General features: G+C 33.0%; 2 protein-coding genes across 3 annotated transcripts; one reads left to right on the top strand and one right to left on the bottom strand.

Moving 5' to 3' along the window:
• The first annotated feature begins 7,671 nt into the window (after window positions 1-7,671).
• On the top strand, window positions 7,672-15,619 carry LOC103492975 (polyadenylate-binding protein-interacting protein 9). 2 transcript variants are annotated; one of them, XM_008453574.3, is made up of 10 exons: window positions 7,672-8,435; window positions 10,277-10,393; window positions 10,481-10,528; window positions 12,072-12,144; window positions 12,244-12,356; window positions 12,458-12,517; window positions 13,911-13,958; window positions 14,056-14,124; window positions 15,064-15,125; window positions 15,209-15,619. In XM_008453574.3, the coding sequence occupies exons 1-10, from the start codon at window positions 8,172-8,174 to the stop codon at window positions 15,273-15,275; spliced, it is 921 nt and encodes a 306-aa protein (XP_008451796.1). In that variant the 5' UTR covers window positions 7,672-8,171; the 3' UTR covers window positions 15,276-15,619. The 2 variants fall into 2 exon arrangements, with proteins under 2 accessions (XP_008451796.1, XP_008451797.1); XM_008453575.2 differs by lacking the exon at window positions 15,209-15,619 and having other exon boundaries at window positions 7,699-8,435; window positions 15,036-15,096.
• A 998-nt stretch (window positions 15,620-16,617) lies between these two features.
• LOC103493242 (exopolygalacturonase) lies at window positions 16,618-18,111 on the bottom strand. Its single transcript, XM_017045662.2, has 4 exons — window positions 17,950-18,111; window positions 17,559-17,867; window positions 16,947-17,462; window positions 16,618-16,845 (listed from the first exon to the last, which is right to left on the bottom strand). Exons 1-4 carry the CDS (start codon window positions 18,109-18,111, stop codon window positions 16,618-16,620), a joined length of 1,215 nt encoding a protein of 404 aa, XP_016901151.2.
• Between the last annotated feature and the right edge of the window lie 548 nt (window positions 18,112-18,659).

Genomic DNA, 18,659 nt, shown 5'->3' with positions numbered 1-18,659 from the left:
GGATGCGCATGTAAGTTATGCCCTTATTAATTATACACTTTCATTATATATTTTTGCACGTTACCTAACATAGTTTTTAAATTTGTTGCAAAATCAAATGCTGGAACTCCAATCCCAGCTTACCCCAGAGGGTAATCAGCCACTCTCTGAGGATGAGATATGCGATCAGGTGTTGGGTAGACGACCAGGCTACTCAAAAGGCCTTGGTTAGGGACCCAAGCCGAAGGCCCGCAGAACGGCGAGTGCAAGCAGTTTGTCGACATCTTGTTCGCCGTCCACATAAAAAGAGATTGAATTACAAGCTAAACTTCATGAAGTTTTGGAACGGATTGAAGTACAAGATAGAAATCACCAAGCATTAGCTTCACAAATGGAAAGTATGAAAAAGATGATAGAAGAACTAACTCGTGCACAACAGGGACCACCACATGATCCCTAGCTCTGCGGTACGTATATGTCTCTATTATTCTTAAATTTTTGCAATATATAATTATGTACTAAACTTAGTTATTTTTATACCATTTTTAGGATCAAAGGTGTAGAATGACGCGCATACGCACGTCGTTGGGAGACTTTTCATTATGTTTATGTTTTTTCTATTTTGAGAACTATATTTTGTTGTAGTCAACTTATTCGTATTATTAATTTTAATTCTATTTTTTTAATTTGTGTTTGTATATTTATTAATTTATTTTAATTTATATTTAATTTGTTTTAATTTAATCTAAAACGTCGCAAAAATATTTTGAGCAATCCGAACATCATTGTGAATGTTTGAGCAAAATATTATAAGGAAAAAATTAGAAATAAAATATTTAAAAATATATATATAAAAAGGATTTCCCAACGTTCTTTACGTCGGGAAAAAAACGTCGGCAAAAGTGGTTTTCCCGACGCCGAGATATGCGTCGGCATAGACGGCGTCGGGAATACCTTATTACCGATGCAAGATATGCCAACGGATATCTTGGTGTTGGGAAAATCTTTCCCGACGCCGTTGTTCACACGAGATTTCCGGAGAAATTTGATTCGTGGGGTTGAACTTGTGTTGATGTTGTATTTATGTTGATTTGATGCAATGTGGTTCGATCTCTAGAATTTGATCCTCTGATTCTCTCTCGGCTGGATGCTTACGCTTGATTTGAGGAAGCGAAGCACGTGATGTTCTTGGAGTTGGAGTCTTGGAAGAAAGCTTGTATCTTCGAAGAAGCTTCAATCTTCGAGGGTGTTCTTCAAGTTAAAGTCTTGGAAGAAAGCTTGGATCTTCAAAGGAGCTTCAATCTTCGAGGATGGTCGACTTTAGGAGTTGAGGAGGCTTCTATCTCTTGGGAGAATTCTCCACAAGTTGTTCATAATCTTGGTTGGGTCAAAATATTATTTTACCCTCGAGATTACGTCTTACTCCTTAAGACCCACTGATCCACTATTAAATAGTTGGTTTAAGGTCCAACCTATGAACCTGAATCCTTCTCGGGCCAATGAGAAGATGGGGCCCCTTGTTCAAGACTTAGATTTAGACCTTAAGGAGAACAACCTATCTATTATCCTAGAAGTGGGTAGGAGTGAATTCCGTCTTACACCCTATGTCCCTAGCTATCCACTCGGTCTTATCCCTGAAATGGGAGGCTTATTGGGCCAACGATGATGAGCTGCTCTCACCTATGAAAACCTAAGGATACACTGAATGAACAAAAGTTCATAGTTAGCTTAGGATTAAGATCAAGTTACCTAGGTTATTAAAATTAAAATAGTCAGTTTATAGTTTATGGCGTTATAACTAAAAGTGACTATTTCGTGGTTCCAGTCTTATGAAAACCATTTACATAGGACACCCCCACTCCCATGTCTCTACATAAACGATTCAAGATTACATCGTTTGTACTAACTACGGAGCGGGCCGCATCCATAGTGTTTTTCCAGAATAAGGCGCCCAACCTTATTCATACACTATAGACTATTTGGGCTATTAACTCGAACTTAATCCATGTTTATGTCTCTACATAAAGATTAAGTGTATTGAAAAACTTAGTAAAATAGTCTCAGAATCTTAATTTATTGGTTTTAAGATTATAACATTCAATAATAAATTTTATTGAATCAAATAACAAAATACGAGTTTTAGGACATAAATTCCAACAAACTCCCACTTGGCCTAAAACTCCCAGTAGGATATACAAAGTTAGAATTTTAACAATGAGAGAAGAATATATATGAGTACAATAAACATATATATATTAAACTAGGGCATATTCCCAATAAGTCTCCCACTTGTCTTAGTTTACAAAGAACATAGACCTAAACCATGGAGGTGGCTCTCAAACACTTTAACCGTGAGAGCTTTTGTAAACAGATCAGCTATGTTTTGCTCGGAGGAGATTTTTGTTACTGTAACATCTCCTCAATGTACGATTTCCCTGATAAGATGGTACTTTCTTTCAATGTGCTTTCCTCGCTTATGACTTCTAGGTTCTCGTGAATTTGCAACTACACCACTGTTGTCACAGTATAAGGTGATTGGCAGATGCATATTTGGAACAATTTCCAAATCTGTTAAGAACTTTTTAAGCCATACTGCTTCATTTGCTGCTTCACAAGCTGCTACATATTCAGCTTCCATAGTGGAGTTAGCAATATAGGTTTGTTTTATGCTTCTCCATACTACTGCTCCTCCATTCAGAGTGAAAATTGATCCCGATGTAGACTTTCTAGCATCTTTATCAGATTGAAAATCAGAGTCAGTGTATCCAACAAGGATTAGATCCTTAGAACCTTATACTAGCATGTAGTCTTTTGTTTTTCTAAGATATTTTAGAATATTTTTAACGGTTGTCCAATGATCACGTCCAGGATTGGACTGATATCTACTAACTATCCCTACTGAATAGCAAATGTCAAGTCCAGTACATAACATTGCATACATCAGGCTCCCAACAATAAAAGCATAGGGAATGTTACTCATATCCTCAACTTCTTGAGGTGTTTTTAGACATTGTTCTTTTGAGAAATGAATTCCATATCTGTACGGCAACATACCCTTTTTGAAATTCTGCATCTTATATCTTGACAACATTTTGTCTATATAAGATGTTTGAGACATGGCTAGTGTTTTGTTCTTTCGATTCTGAACTATTTGGATACCAAGAACATATTGAGCATTTCTCAAATCTTTCATTTGGAATTGCGTAGCTAGCCATTTCTTAATATCAGTTAGATGACCTATATCATTCCCAATGAGTAGAATGTCATCTACATACAGAAATAAGAATCTATAGTGGATTTGATCATCCTTTTGTAAACACAAGGTTCATTAACATTTTGTTCAAAACCATAAGATTTGATTGTAGTATCAAACCTTATATTCCAGGATCTAGATGCTTGTTTTAATCCATATATGGATTTTTGAAGCTTACAAACCTTTTGTTCTTGACCCTTTTGTATAAACCCCTTTGGTTGGACCATATAAATACTCTCCTCAAGATTTTCGTTCAAAAAGGCTGTCTTGACATCCATCTGTCAAATTTCATAATCATAAAAAGTGGTGATGAATAAGAGTATTCTAATCGACTTTAGCATGGCAACAGGAGAGAAAGTTTCTTCATAATCCACTCCCTCCTTTTGTGTATAACCTTTAGCCACTAGTCGAGTTTTGAAAGTCTGTACTTTACCGGCTTGGTCTCATTTTCTCTTGTAGATTCATTTACAACCAATAGGTTTTACATCATTTGGTTGATCTACTAGAGTCCAAACAGAATTGGAATACATAGATTCCATTTCGAGGTCCATGACTTTGACCCATTGATCACAGTCCACATCATTCATTGCCTGTTTATAGGTCAATAGATTCTCTATTTCATTATCAGGTATGACAATTTGAGCTTCACTTAAACCCAAATAGCGATCAGGCTGTCGTACAACCCTCTCACTACGTCGAGGTTCTCCCAACTCTTGAGAAAGATGTGTTTGACAAATATTCCTAGTTTTATCAACTATTTAAGTGGATGAGTTAGGTTTATCTGTAGTATTTTTGAAAATTTCTTCTAATACTAGTTTACTACGAGTTTGATGATTTCTTATGTGGTCTTTCTCTAAGAACGTAGCATTTGTCGATACAAATACTTTATTTTCTTGAGGGTCATAAAACAAACCACCTTTAGATTCTTTTGGATAACCTACAAATAGGCATAATTTTGAATGATGTTCCAACTTTTTAGGATTTTGCACCAACACGTGTGCTGGACATCCCTAAATTCTAAAGTGACGTAAACTACCTTTACGCCCTTTCCATAGCTCATAAGGTGTTTCAGAAACACTTTTAGAGGGAACATTGTTTAAAATATAGATAGCTATTTCTAAAGCGCATCCCCAAAAAGAATACGGCAACTGAGCAAAACTCATCATAGAGCGAACCATGTCTAACAAAGTTCGGTTTCTTCTTTCTGATACACCGTTCTGCTGAGGTGTACTAGATGCAGAGAGTTGTGATGGGATTCCATGATCTATCAAATAGTCTTGGAATCGCAAGTCCATATACTCTCCACCTCGATCTGATCGAAGTGTCTTTATTGTTTTACCTGATTCATTTTCAACTTCAGCTTTATATTCTTTGAACTTTTCAAAAGAATCAGACTTGTTCTGAATTAGGTAAACATGACCATACCTTGAATAATCATCAATAAAACTAATGAAATATTCATATCCTCCCCGAGCTTTGGCATTCATTGGTCTACAGAGGTCCGAATGTACGAGCTCTAAAGTTGTTTTGGCTCTAAAACCTTTTCCAGTAAAAGATATTTTGGTCATTTTTCTTTCAAGACAAGAATCACATGGAGGTAAAGAGTTATCTTCTAACTGTCATCAATAAAACTAATGAAATATTCATATCCTCCCCGAGCTTTGACATTCATTGGTCTACAGAGGTCCGAATGTACGAGCTCTAAAGATGTTTTGGCTCTAAAACCTTTTCCAGTAAAAGATATTTTGGTCATTTTTCCTTCAAGACAAGAATCACATGGAGGTAAAAAGTTATCTTCTAACTGACTTAGAAGTCCACTCTTAACCAATCTCTTAATCCTATTGAGATTTATGTGACTAAGTCTTAAGTGCCACAAGAAGGCATTGGAAGAAACTTTTTGTCTTTTATTCTGAGTTTCAGCTGTTCTAAACATTTCAGTATTTAAGACAAAATACATAAAGGTATTTTTCATTTCGGAAAATGAACGCTTCATTAATTTCAAAAGATATTTTATACATATATTCTAACATATAAGAGATAGATATTAAATTTCTCTTCATTTGAGAAGCATACAAGACACTCTCGAGCATGAAATATCTATCATTAAAAAACAACTTCAAGTCTCCCACTGCTTTAGCTGAGATCATTTCTCCAGTTCCAACTTTGAGAGTGATCTCGCCCTCAGAAAGCCTTTCCCAAGAACTATTTTCCTGAAATAAAAAGCAAATATGATTAGTGGCTCCTGAATCTAATATCCAGGTAGAATTTTGCATTTTCTACTAAACATGTTTCAAGAACAAGTAAATCATATTTACCTTGTGCTTCCTTCTCTGCATTTTTCTGAGCAAGGTATTTTGGGCAGTTTCTTAACCAATGCTCATTTTCACCACAGTGTAACACTTACTTTTTTCTGTAATCTTCTTTCACTTGTTCTGTTTGGGAGTCTTCCCCTTTTCCTTCTTTTCTATCTTTCAATTAGGTTTTGAGGGTCCAGCTTTAGATTTAGAGGACGATCCTCTTGAGAATTTTCTTTTTGTAGTAGCAACATTTGCTTCTACTCCTTTTTCCTTACCCATGGTAAGATTCTGGAAATGTTGGAGCTCATTTAGAAGGGTTGTCAGATTAAACTCTATTTTTTCACTTTAACAAACAAAAATTGTGCGTTTATATGTTTTTCAATATAAATTAAATTTTATAAAATACCAACAAATATTGGGCATGTTATATGCTTCTAAACTTTGAATCTTTCATTTTTATTGTTTTGTACTTCAAATTTTATTTTAAAAATTCTTTAAATTTCAACTTTTAATTCATTCCAAAACACATAAAGGTAAAGTTAAAAGTTAACAAGATAATTTAAAAAACGTAATGGATTCTTTTGTATTAGAGAAAAAATGACTTTCAAGATATTATTTTAACATATTTAAAACTTTTAGGGACAAAAGTGGACTTTTATAAAATTTGGGACATAATTCAAATATAGTCCAAAATTTAGAAATATTTATATAATTAAACCTACATGAAGCATCTTCATTTTTAAAAAAAGAAAGATAAGACTATTCATATTCTATACCTTTATTATATCTATTTTATTGGTCAATAATTATATGCATAGCTTTTTACAATACATCTAAATTTAGTTTAGCTTTTGATATTCCAAAACATTTTAAAACTTTTTGAAATATTTTATTATATGTATGTATATATATTTGTTAAAATTTAGAAAATAACCATGATAGATAATACTATCATTTTGTTAAAATTTGCAAAGTGAATACAACTAACTTTTTGTTGCAGAAAGTTCCATAAAGAGGGGACAACTTTTACATTTTCTAATGTTGGTGTTTGTTATATTTAACACAGTTTTCTTGAAATTTAAACATCATTTTATAATACAATTCTTTTTTAAAAGAAAAAACAGTTAGGAGCAGCTACGTCATCTTTCTTCTTCACTATGAATATATTATACACTTTCTAAATAATACAATAAATTATAAATTATAAACTTTCCCATCCTTAAATATTAAATGTTTATTGACCATTTAAAATTTATATTTTATATTCTATAATGTATGAATCTATTTGATAGTTTTTAAAATTCAGTTGACTCTTTTTTTAAAATTTTAGGTAACTAACGTATTTCAATTTTGTATTAAATATATGATCACTTTTAAAATGTATAATATTTTTATTAGTCATAAAATTGAAAATTTATGATATGTATTTAAAATTTAGGGATAGGACTAAACTGGACTAGACAACTGATCAATTATTTTAAACTTAAATATTACATATTATAACAAATCTCTCAAAATCATCTAAAAATAATTTAGTTTTTAACGAAAAATCAAACAAATATGGAGAATTTGCTTTAAAGCACAAATAGATACATTTTGAATCGTAGCCAAACATAGTCCAAATTGAGTGAAAATGACCATGCTCCCAATTTTGGCCTCACAACTCTCATGCATGACATAATTTGAGAAAATTAAATAAACAATGTTGGACGTGACCTTAAAAATGTATCGCACACTTATTTATATATAAAAAAATATAATATAATATAAGTATAGCCATTTAAATGATTTAAAGGAAGTATGAAATATTTATATATATTAATTTAAAGAACTCTTTGGTTAACATATGATTTATTTTGAAACTTTGTTTTTAGATATTTAATTTTTGTTTTTATTTATAAATCATTGTATTATCTATGTAACAACTCTCTAAACTTTTTTTTTCAAAAACATTGAAATAGACCAAATAAGAATTATAAATTCTAAGTGTGGCATTTTAATTGAGGTAGAATATAAAGCTAATAAGTCAAACATCAAAGGATGATTTTTTTTTTTTATATATATATATATATTTAAAAATATTAATTTTGTAAGTAACGGAGAAATGGATATGTCATCATTTACGTTTCTTTTCTTTGTCCATTTTTGTATTGAGATGAAAACGTCCCCACAATCTTCACTCACTTTAAGGCGCACTCTCTCTCTCTCTTTTCTGCTAGAGAGGAATAAACCCCCAAGAGAGATGTGAGTTTGGTATTAGTAGGCCAAACCCAAACCCAAATTCTCAATTCCCTCCTTTCTCTCTCTTTGATCAATTCCCCTTCCCAAGAACCCTAATTCACCTTTCTCTCTTTGATTTTTTTTTCAAAAGAAAAAAACTATTCTTTTTCTTCCCCATCTTCCCATTTCTGGCCTCTCTCAAATGGGGTCTCTTCAATTCTTCTCTTAAATGTCATCCTCCATCATCCCAATTGGAGTTTATCCGATTGAGAATTTCAACATGGACTCACACACCCTTTTCTTCCATTTCAATTTTGTTTGCTAATTCTCTCTTCTCTTTTTGTATATTATATACCTTATATACACTTTATATAAATATATATTTTTTCCAATTCTGTTTTTTGTCATCTGCGTTTGATTCTATGGCCGCGGTTGCTGAGGATTCCAGTGAGGCAGCGGCTGTCAAGAATTTTGATCATAACATGAATCCCAAATCAGAATTTGATGCTCATAAGCTTGCTGAAATGTTCAGCAATTTGAACCCTTTGGCTAAGGAGTTTTTTCCATCCTCTTATTCTCATCATGATCGCCAAGATTTTCATTTTTACTATCAAAATAATAATCGATCGTTGGCCAAGAACTTTCAGGTCGCCGATCAACTGTTGCATAGTGATAACAATCGCAGGGTATTCTCATTTTTTTTCTTTTTTTCTCTCTTAATTCTTTAATCTGATCTGCTTTTATTGTTCTTGTTTTGATTTGGGTTGTCCAAATTCAATCCATGATTTAAGTGTTGGAATTGGATTGAAATGGAGTTTGTGCATAATCTTGGATTGTCTGTTCTGATTGATTGATTGCAAATAAATGTATTTATGTTTAATGTAATAAAATTTACACTGGGGTGTCTGAATCTGTGGGAATTTTTCAAAAAGTGAGTTCTTGGAAATGATCAGTGTGCTATTAGTATTATTTGTTGTCATTACAATGAAAATTATTGAGGATGTATTCATTCAACCGATAATTTAATTGTCAGAATTTGATTCTGTTATACTTTGTGTGTTTGATCTGGGACTATTTGTTGTGCCTTGATGATTTCAAGTTAATGTGTATATGTTTAATGCGATGAATTTTACTCTGGGAGTCTGGATCAGTGGTACTTGTGTTTTTTCCGAAGTGAGTTCCTGGGATTTTTTTAGTATTAAGGTCCTTGACACTGAAAGTTATTTTAGTAGTCTTTGTGTATCTTTATTTCGCATAACAAGTGAATTGTACTGCAATTTTTAGTAATAATATCATATCACTGAATCCTATAAGTTTCAATCACGACTGAGATCAGTTCAGAACCTCAAGTGAAAATTTTATGGCTTTGGATTCTTTTTTATCACGCTGGCTGTTTTTTTTTTATTATTTATTTTATTATTATTTTTTTTATGAGAATGTCTGTCAATTAACAAGTGTTTGTATTCAATCACCTTCCAATTATCTTTTAAAGCACCTCTGGTCTGTTTGGTAAAGTGCTAACTAGTTTTCAGTTTAGGTTGCTTCAAGTCTTTTATTATTGCGGATGATATATTGATTTTTACTTCTTTTCACCTAACTTCTAAAGATTATCATGAAGAGATTCATATACTATATATTATTTTCTGTTTTTCACTGATACACCCTGTTTAGCTCTTAAAATGAGGAGCATTTCCTTGCTGACTTTTCAAAACAATGAGAATTTCTTTATACATGAATTGAATAACATTGGTGGTGCATAATAATTATTGTAGATGTTGTCATTTGCGTTAAGTTCTTATCTCTGCATTAGATGCTTAGCTCCTGTTTCAGTGTTATTTTGTCTAGTATTGGGCTCTTAAGACTGGTAATTTTCACTTAAAGTTTGTGTTGGGCACGTTGAACTAGGATTAGCCCATCTTATGCAATATTAGTTTGACAATCTAGTCTCTCTGTGCAACTGTATAGTTGTTGCCAAAATTGAAGAATGGAGCAGAACTACCAATCTTACTATCCTCTGTTATTATTTACTATTAATAATTTTTTACCTTGTTGATTGTATGAAAATATCTGAAAATGTTTGTCTAAATTGTGGCTTGTTAATGTATAGAACTAGAAGAACTAGGACAATCCATTTTTGTAATTCTTGTAACTTATTGACTGTGTTGAAACTATCTGAGCTCCATTAGCATGCTTGAGGTTAAGTACAAAAGATATTACCATACAAAACATATAGTTGGACAATTGGACACATGATAGCGTGTAGTAATATATCTCCTTTGAATCCTGTAGCACTCTCTTTCCTCCTATAGTTATTGTGTTGCATCTTATTTGTTTTCATCTGCTGCAAAAAGTTGCGATGCTTTTATAAAGTCCTGTCAGTCAATAAAATTCTGTTTCTTTTCAATTTTAGAATCATGGATATAGTATGCAATTGACGGAAAAAAAAAAAAGAATCAATCACCATGATTGCAATTGAATGTTATTGAACTTTTCCTATGCTATATGTTAACACTCCTCTCTCTTTCAGAGAAGGCCCGACTTTAATAACCAGGGGAGAAGAAGAATGAATAATAATAGATCTGTCAGAGCTCAGCAAGAGGAAAGTATAAGGAGGACCGTTTATGTATCTGATATTGATAAGGATGTGAGTGTCATATCTAGCTTAGCCTCTTATTAGTTATTATAATGCATCAAGATAATTTTAAATGAGGATCTTGTTTTTGAAATCTAGGTCTCTGAAGAGGAGCTTGCTAAGGTATTCAGAGAATTTTGTGGTTATGTAAGTATGCTCAATCTTTATTCGAAGAATTATTTCACCTCACATATTTTGGTGAAATAAAAAGGTTTCCTATGTATTTTGACAAGCGTGAACTATGATTCACTGAGACATTTCCTACACCTTCCTCCTTTCCCTGTCCCACAAACAATAATAACACACACATGAAAAGGAACAAGATTCTTTTTTAAAAAATTAATTTTTATTCTTATATTTTTTAAATGATAGGAGTCGATTGTCTTTAAAAAAACATGACAATAAAAGGAGAGGGAAGTGAAGAATTGACCAATAATTTACTAAATATTCAGTTCTTTTGTGTTGTTCTGCCCATCACCACTGAAGTAAATCAATTCAGCTAACTTCTTTGTTTTTATATATATTGGCTAACTATATTGATCTAGATGGGCCTATCTACGAGTTTCTTATCCCCAGTGGATTTATTTTTCAGTTTTTGGTCTTCCCTCTTTCAGTTGCAGATCTTTCGCATTCCTTTGCCTATTCTCATTCTTGCAAACCAAACATAGCTAAGGTCCAATGGAGAAATGGGTACTGTCATTTTGTGGGGATGGGAGATGTCTAAGTGGATGTTTTTTATTGATGTTGTTAAAGAGTGATGTCAAGGTGGGTTGTTCAGGCCTAGGTTTTGGCTTTCAACTAACGTTTTCTGTAGCTATCCTCTTATTGGTAATCTTATTAATGAAAAGACAGGGTTTGATTTGTTTTATATTGGCCATTGGATGATATGAGCTATTTTTTTGAAGTAGATGCATATCTTCGCATGATATCGTGATTAGTCCTTTCTTTTCAGGAAATAGTGTACATTTAAGGTTTCAGGATGTTGATAACAAGATTATCTTGAACACTAATCAAGTTCAGATCTTGATGTTCAAAAGAAGATACAAATGTGCACTTTCATAGAAATTATGACTTTTACATGATAAAAGTATATTGAAAAGATGAGTGTTAAATTTTAGCTCAATATCCTAACATGCATGTGAAATTAGAGTCCATTTACATGGTAAATAATTAGAAATCTTTGTTGTTTATGAAAATACAAGGATTGCTTGTCATTTTGACTGGCAAATTGGTCTATCAAGTATAAGTTTCAGTCCAATAAAAAAAAAGTGTCTGAAGGATTTCTAATAGCATGGTTGAGAAAAGAGGATCCCGTGTCTATTTTCACTATGAGGATAATGGATCGTGATTAACTGTGGGATATTGTAATTACAAATTAATTTGGAAAACTAATTATTCCCGTTCCATATGTTAAACCACTCTTTTTTCTCAGATAAGTATAGCATTCACCTTTGCGTTGGTTATTGATGTGTATGGCATGTGCTTGTGTATAAATAAAAGCCATGCTTTTATGGCAAGAGATGTGAAAGTTGTGCCAAACTATGTTTCATTTAGGTGAACGGTTTTATAAATATGGATTATTGTGCTTGAATGAGGAGCTGTTCTGGTTTAGATTTTTTATCATTCTTCAGATTGGCTTATGAACTTAATTGAAGATATTGTTTATGTGTAAATTTTATATTGTTGAAAGGTTAATGATTGCCGAATATGTGGCGACCCCCATTCAGTTCTTCGTTTTGCTTTTGTGGAGTTCGCTAATGAGCGTAAGTTAATCTTTGCACCCTGAAATTTTTTCCAAGCACTTTTCTGAAAAGAAGTATATAAGTTAATCTTACATGCCACCTGGAATGTTTTGGCAACAGATAGTGCTAGAGCAGCCATAGGCCTTAGTGGGACGGTGGTAGGGTCTTATCCAGTTAAGGTATTACCTTCAAAGACTGCTATTCTTCCTGTCAATCCTACCTTTCTCCCCAAGGTAAGGTGTTTCCTTATCTCTTCCTACATGGATATATACTTCCCACCAAAAATTCTCTCATGACCTGATTTGATCTTTTGCTCTTTTGTGTTTAATCTCAGTCAAATGATGAATGGGATATGTGTACAAGGACTATCTACTGCACAAATATTGATAAGAAGGTATTGTTGCTTTCTTCAGTAGGATCATATGAACATGATTAATGTGAATCTTGACGTGTTTGAAATGTTCGAACAACATAAAATTGAAAAGAAGAAAATAAGAGTTGCTTCACTTCATTTTTATCCTTTGTTTTTCCCACTAAAGAACTTTAGAAGCTCTCCTATTGGGCTCCTTAGCTTCCAAAAGCCAACCTCAACTGTGTTTTCCCACAAGAGCATATCTTTTCTCATGTTAACTTCACCTAGACCATCCTTAAATTTTAAAGTCATAAACTTTTGGCTCTTTAACCACATGAATACTTAAACATCACCTCTTCTCCTTCTGCTCCTCCTCTTTTATTATCTATCCATCTATGTTAATTGTGTCATAAATGTTTGGCTTCATTCTGCTCATAAACATGTCAGGCACGTGCTTCATCTGCTTGCAGTTTTTAAAAGATATTACTTGGTTACATTTTTCCAACTAAGAAGAGATTTAGCACAATTAGTGAAGAAGAAAGGACCCATAGTTTCCACGGATCCCCATAAGTCTAGCATATTTCTTATTTAATCAATTATTTCAGCTATGATGTTGGGGTGACCTTTTATCAGTCCTTTGACTTCTATTAGTCTTTTGCACATAATCTTTAATTCAATGGAACTTTGTTACATACATTTAGAAAGATCAACTCCGTTGCTTTTTCTTTCATATCTCTGCTCTTGTACTGGAGATTTGTTTCTCTAGATTTCTCTAATTTTAGAAATTCAACAACTGATTGTTTCCTGGAAGAATTCAACCGTGCAAAGAATTCTTTCAGTGGAAAAACGAGACATGGTTTCTGAGTGTTGTTATTTTCTCCTCTTTTTTTTCTTGTTTTAAATCTTATTATCTTTGATTAGAAGTAAACGGGGTTGTTGAGAATTTTTTTAAGAGAAAACAAAACAAAACAAAGTCCTGGATTATGCAGTTACATAAAATATACTGATCTATTATCTGATGAGACAATGGCACAAATGTTTCTAATTTTTTAGACCATGTACTACTTTTTGCCACCCATACCATACACATTTGATTTACTTCAATTTTAATCTGAGCTCAACAATTCCCTGTTCCGCACACATGGTCCATTTGACTCCCTATTAGCCGATCTTTGTATTCCATCAAAATCTGTGAAAATATTGGGCTGATGTGATATCTACTATGAATAATGGGATATTGTCCAATGAATTTGATGACCAGCTCCGACTTGTGCCCTTGTTTACATTCCAACTACATCATTTAGCGAATAGGCTGCCATAGGTATATAGTGGAGAAAATTGGTTTTCAGAAGCGATGGATGCTTTGTGAATTGTATGGATATCTGGATCTGAAAATATTTTAAATTAAATTTGTTTTATTTCTTTTTGTTTATAGGTATCTCAGGCTGAAGTTAAGAGTTTCTTTGAAACATCTTGTGGTGAGGTAAGATATAACTTATAAGCAGATGGCATATTTTCCGTGGGTGTTTTCGTGTTTTTAACCGAATATTTCGAAAATAAAATCTTATCTGTGAATTTAGGTAACTCGCTTGAGGTTGTTGGGTGATCAGTTGCATTCGACCCGTATAGCTTTTGTAGAGTTTGCTCTGGTAAGCTTTTTCTCATTACTCGAAAGTTAATAGTATGTTTAAAAGATATAACTGATTAGTTGCAACAGATTTTATCTAGCGGTATAGCTTTTTCTAATTCATGCCGTAGCCTGCCTTCATTTGGAACAGGTTTCTATACTTTTATTTGGTAGTGCGGATATTTTGTATATTCATTTTTTCTTAAAATTTAGTGAAAGCTGAAATTTACTGGTGAGCCTCTAGATAATTCTTGGTCTTTATCAATTATATGCATTTGTATGTCTATATTAACTTTGATTATAATTTTCTCTTGGGTTGTTCTTGTTCATTTAATGTCCCTGTAATTTAACATTAAACAAGACTCAATCATGAAGAAAAGAAACCATCAGCAAAAGTTTTTGGGCTACAATCGAACTAAATACTTTTCTAAAATTCAATTAAGAACACGTCTAGCCAACAAAGTGAATTTTGTCCTATCATTCCATTGCAATGTCCTTGAATTGCTTCTTCTATGTGAAGCCACAGCATCTTTTCTGTTTCTGCATTTTATTTTATTTTTTTCAAAATGAAATGAAAGTTGATGTTTTGATCTTGTCTTATGCTAGTTTTTAACGACAAAGAGGACTAGTATAAATCTCTGAAGATTGTATTATGCAACTTATCCATTTATGGGGAGTTGGTTTGTTTACTTTAAGAAACATCTTTTGCTTTCTTTAATGATACATTCTTAGTTTGTTTGCATTTCTTAGACCAGTGAACTCTCACATTCTTAAGTTAGCTAAAATCATATTCTCTTACCTGACATGAATGGCGATTATCATTTCACTATTTTCATTACATTGATGAGTTATAAGCATCATTTGTTTTCACCGATGACGACTTGCCTAGCTTTGTTACGTACATAATGGTTGCATTTGTTTCCACTTTTGTAGTAATAGTTCTGTTCGTTTCTGTGAGCAGGCAGAGACTGCTCTTCAAGCACTCAATTGTAGTGGCATGATCTTGGGTGCTCAGCCTATCAGGTATGGTCAAATTCTCTCACTATTCTAAAATATTGATTTGATTCATGCATTTGTTTATTTACATTGATTGTGGAAATTTGTAGGGTAAGTCCGTCTAAGACGCCTGTTAGGCCACGAGTTACTCGGCCGGGAAGCATGAAGACACCTTGAAAAGCAAAGTCTCCAATAGGAATGGATGAAATTTCAAACAATGTATGAATTGTCCCAAAGTGTTGGTGATACTTTTCATTACGATAGTTGGTTGGACAATGAAATTCAGACAACTTGTGAATTGTTGAAGTGTTGGTGAAACCCATTTGTCACAAAAGTTGGATATAGCTTATGTGGCTGAACTTTGTTCATAACTCTTCTTCAATTGAAGTTCCATTTGACTGAGTTTCAATCTTTGACAATTATGTTCCCTTCCCCTTCACTGAGAGCTGAGGCCTTGGTTTTTCTTCAATCACTAGTTAATGGTTTTTTTATTATCTATAGAGTTGTTGGAGTTATTACCATATTGCCTACTTTCATCCCTTATATCTATAGAGTTCTATTGCTGGTTGTTCTTGAATGGATTACTGGTTTTTCTAATAGCTATGGTGTGCTTTATTTAAGGTTTGTTAGGTTTAAACTGTACTTTTATTTTTTCTGTTCATGTATGTTTTTTTTTTTTTTTTTGTTAAATGTGGAATATGTACTTTTAAGATTTTCAAGTTTATCCTTTAATTTTGAATTGGAAGGTGAAGTTTGAATCAACGACATTTAGAAGTTTATTTGTAACATCAAAGTAATTGCAATTGGGGCATGTACTCATTACAAATTCTTCGTAAAAAATAATACTTACATTTAGGTTTGCTTCTCTTTTAAATCCAAGACGAGTCTTTTATATATTAAAAGTATTTTAAATCTCTTTCAAAATAATATTATATAGTTTAAGAGAGGACTCAAAATTTGGATCCATGAAGGGAATTATAGATGCTCAACCAATTGAGCTATTCTTTCATTATGTTTTGATCTTGAAAAATAAAACTTCCAAATGATATTACACACTAAATAAAACTTCCAAACGATATTACACACTGACTCAAATATTAGCGTTGAATATAGTATAAGAGTTTGATGAAAATAATGTCTTTGCATAATTCAAAAGCAAAATGAGCAAACTCAATACATTGTGAGTGGTTTGTGTCCTTCTATCTTAAATCTAATCTTTTCGGTAAAGTGAAAATCAATCTTAAAGTGGTGAGAGGGCATCTTTATATTACCAAGTCTAAGGAAATTTCTTTTGTAAATCATTATGAAGACCTACCACATGTTTCATACAAAATTTGGAATTAATTGTCATATTTTGCATTTCTCCCGACCTTATCAGAATTGGATTATATTCCTAAGTGTACAAGTAGCTTCTAGACCAATCTCCAGACCAGTGTTGAGAAAATTAAAAAAGAAGAGGGTGGTAAAGAAAAAGAATTAAAAGATAAGGTTAGTTAGTAAATGAATTATGGAAAGAGTTTTACAAACAAGAATAAGGGCTTTGATTGCCATAAGAGAAGCCATGAACATGAAAACAAGAAGAAAAAAGTTGTCCTACATCGGGAGAGCTCATGAGATTGATATTATCAAGCACTATGTTCTTGCATGGCTTCCTTTTACTGCATCTCAATGTCACTGCACTCGCTGACTTGCTACTTCCCCATATGTTTTTGAATGTCACATAGCTTATTTGTATTCTTGAAGATTCCTATAATCCAACAAAATCACCGTATAAAATTGTCAGTCAAATCATGTACGTGTCACTCTTTGAAAGAAAAAAAAATCTCGAAGTAGCTAGATGATTCTTACTTGTTGATTACAGGGAGAAACAGGGCAATATTCTTGATCTATGATGATTGGATTTTCAACTCCATCCATGAATATATCCTCGTAGTAAATGTTGTAAGCATTGCCCATTGAAGGTGCTGCCCATGTTTTAATTCTCACACCATCAGTTGTATTCTTAAAAGTACAATTTTTCACTGTGATCCCCATGACATCCTCTTCATCCTTATACTTTCCTAAGCTTCCGATGCTAATCCCATGTCCTGGCCCGCAAACAACATTCGAAATGTAGAGATTCTTGCTTCCTGACAAGATTGAAATGCAGTCGTCACCAGTGCCGATGATCGAGTTTCTGATATCAATACGATCGGAGCTTCCAATTTTTATTCCATCAGTGTTGGGGCTGTCTCCAGGAGCGGAGATTCGAATGTTGGTGATGTTCATCTTGCTACACCCAAAGAGCGTGAAATGGCTGTTCTTGCTATCGATTGATCTCAAGTTGTGAACTTTTGAATTTGTTATAAAATCAAGTTTCATAGTCTAAAAGAAAAAAAAAAAAGATCAATTCATGAATATTGTTTGAGATTTTAGATATAGAACTGCTTTTAAAAAAATAAAAAAATAAAAAAATAGTACCGTGGGAAGAGATTGGCAATTGGGGTTGTTTTTGCAATCATTTCTTGGCCAAGCTATAGCTCCTTGACCATCCAATGAACCACCTCCACCAACAGTCAAACGATCGACATAACGAAAATTGATCCAACTGTCACCATATAGAGACGACATGTCGGTTGAAGCCTTTAGAATGCCCTTTATTATAAAGGCCGTATGCCCTTCACATGGTCCCAAAAAAAGCACTTCTCCCAATTTGAAAGTTCCTTTTGGGACATATACCCTTCCCCTCCCCTTCCATTCACATGCATCATTCCATGCCTTTAAAAATGCCTTTAGAAAACAACAAAAACAATTACCAAAACAAGAAAAGAAATGAAAAAAAGATATAGCAAACGAAAAAGACGAGTTTTACCTTAGAGTTATCTGTCATGCCATCCGGGATAGCTCCATAGTTAACAACGTTGAAGAATTTGGGTTTGCCTGCAGCATAATTGTGAGCTTCTAATTCTTGGATTGAAAACAATAACAAACCGATCAAAAAGACCTCAAAGACATAACATTTCTTCAAACCCATTTTCTTCTTCTTCTTCTTCTTCTTCTTCTTCTTCTTCTTCTTCTTCTTCTTCTTCTTCTTCTTCTCTTGTTTTGAAATGGGATTTGATGATGGTAGTGATTATATTGATATAATGTTGTTAAAAATGAAATCAGGTTTGATATTTTGTTACCAAGTTTGTACACAATAGTTTTTGGTGTATATATATATATTTTTTTTTCATCCTCTTGCTTATTTTGGTAATTTGGTATGTTTAATACTTTTTTCCTTTTAGTTTTTCTTGATTATCCAAAGTTGGAAAAGGATTTTGTAAAATTGGAAGAGGTTTGAAGAGGGGGGATTCAGTTTCTGGTGTAAAAATTTATGCAGTGATATTCCTGTGAGGTCGGGTTTAGGGTAATCAAAATGATGGACGTTTGGATCGAAGAGGGAGAAAAATGGAATAGGAATCTAAGGGGTGTGGATGGAAAGAGAAGATGGGAATGGCTGTGAGTGTTGTAGTAGTGGATTATTGGGGATGGTGTTAAGTTGAGGCCTAAATTTATTTAGTTTGTATGATATCCCATAAT

This window comes from Cucumis melo, chromosome 7 (genome assembly GCF_025177605.1).
Source record: "Cucumis melo cultivar AY chromosome 7, USDA_Cmelo_AY_1.0, whole genome shotgun sequence".
NCBI lineage: Eukaryota > Viridiplantae > Streptophyta > Magnoliopsida > Cucurbitales > Cucurbitaceae > Cucumis > Cucumis melo.
Note: the sequence above shows the minus strand (reverse complement) of the source record. Positions and strands in the feature narration are given on the sequence as shown.

Bases quoted from the DNA above. Each gene is read 5' to 3' on its own strand.
- LOC103493242 (XM_017045662.2), bottom strand. From the start codon at position 18,111: ATGGGTTTGAAGAAATGTTATGTCTTTGAGGTCTTTTTGATCGGTTTG. The intron at 17,463-17,558 runs GTACTATTTTTT...TTTTTCTTTTAG, and splicing joins ATTGCCAATCTCTTCCCACG to ACTATGAAACTTGATTTTAT. The intron at 16,846-16,946 runs GTAAGAATCATC...GTTGGATTATAG, and splicing joins TTTCTCCCTGTAATCAACAA to GAATCTTCAAGAATACAAAT.
- LOC103492975 (XM_008453574.3), top strand. From the start codon at position 8,172: ATGGCCGCGGTTGCTGAGGATTCCAGTGAGGCAGCGGCTGTCAAGAAT. The intron at 13,959-14,055 runs GTAAGATATAAC...CTGTGAATTTAG, and splicing joins TTGAAACATCTTGTGGTGAG to GTAACTCGCTTGAGGTTGTT. The intron at 15,126-15,208 runs GTATGGTCAAAT...GGAAATTTGTAG, and splicing joins TTGGGTGCTCAGCCTATCAG to GGTAAGTCCGTCTAAGACGC.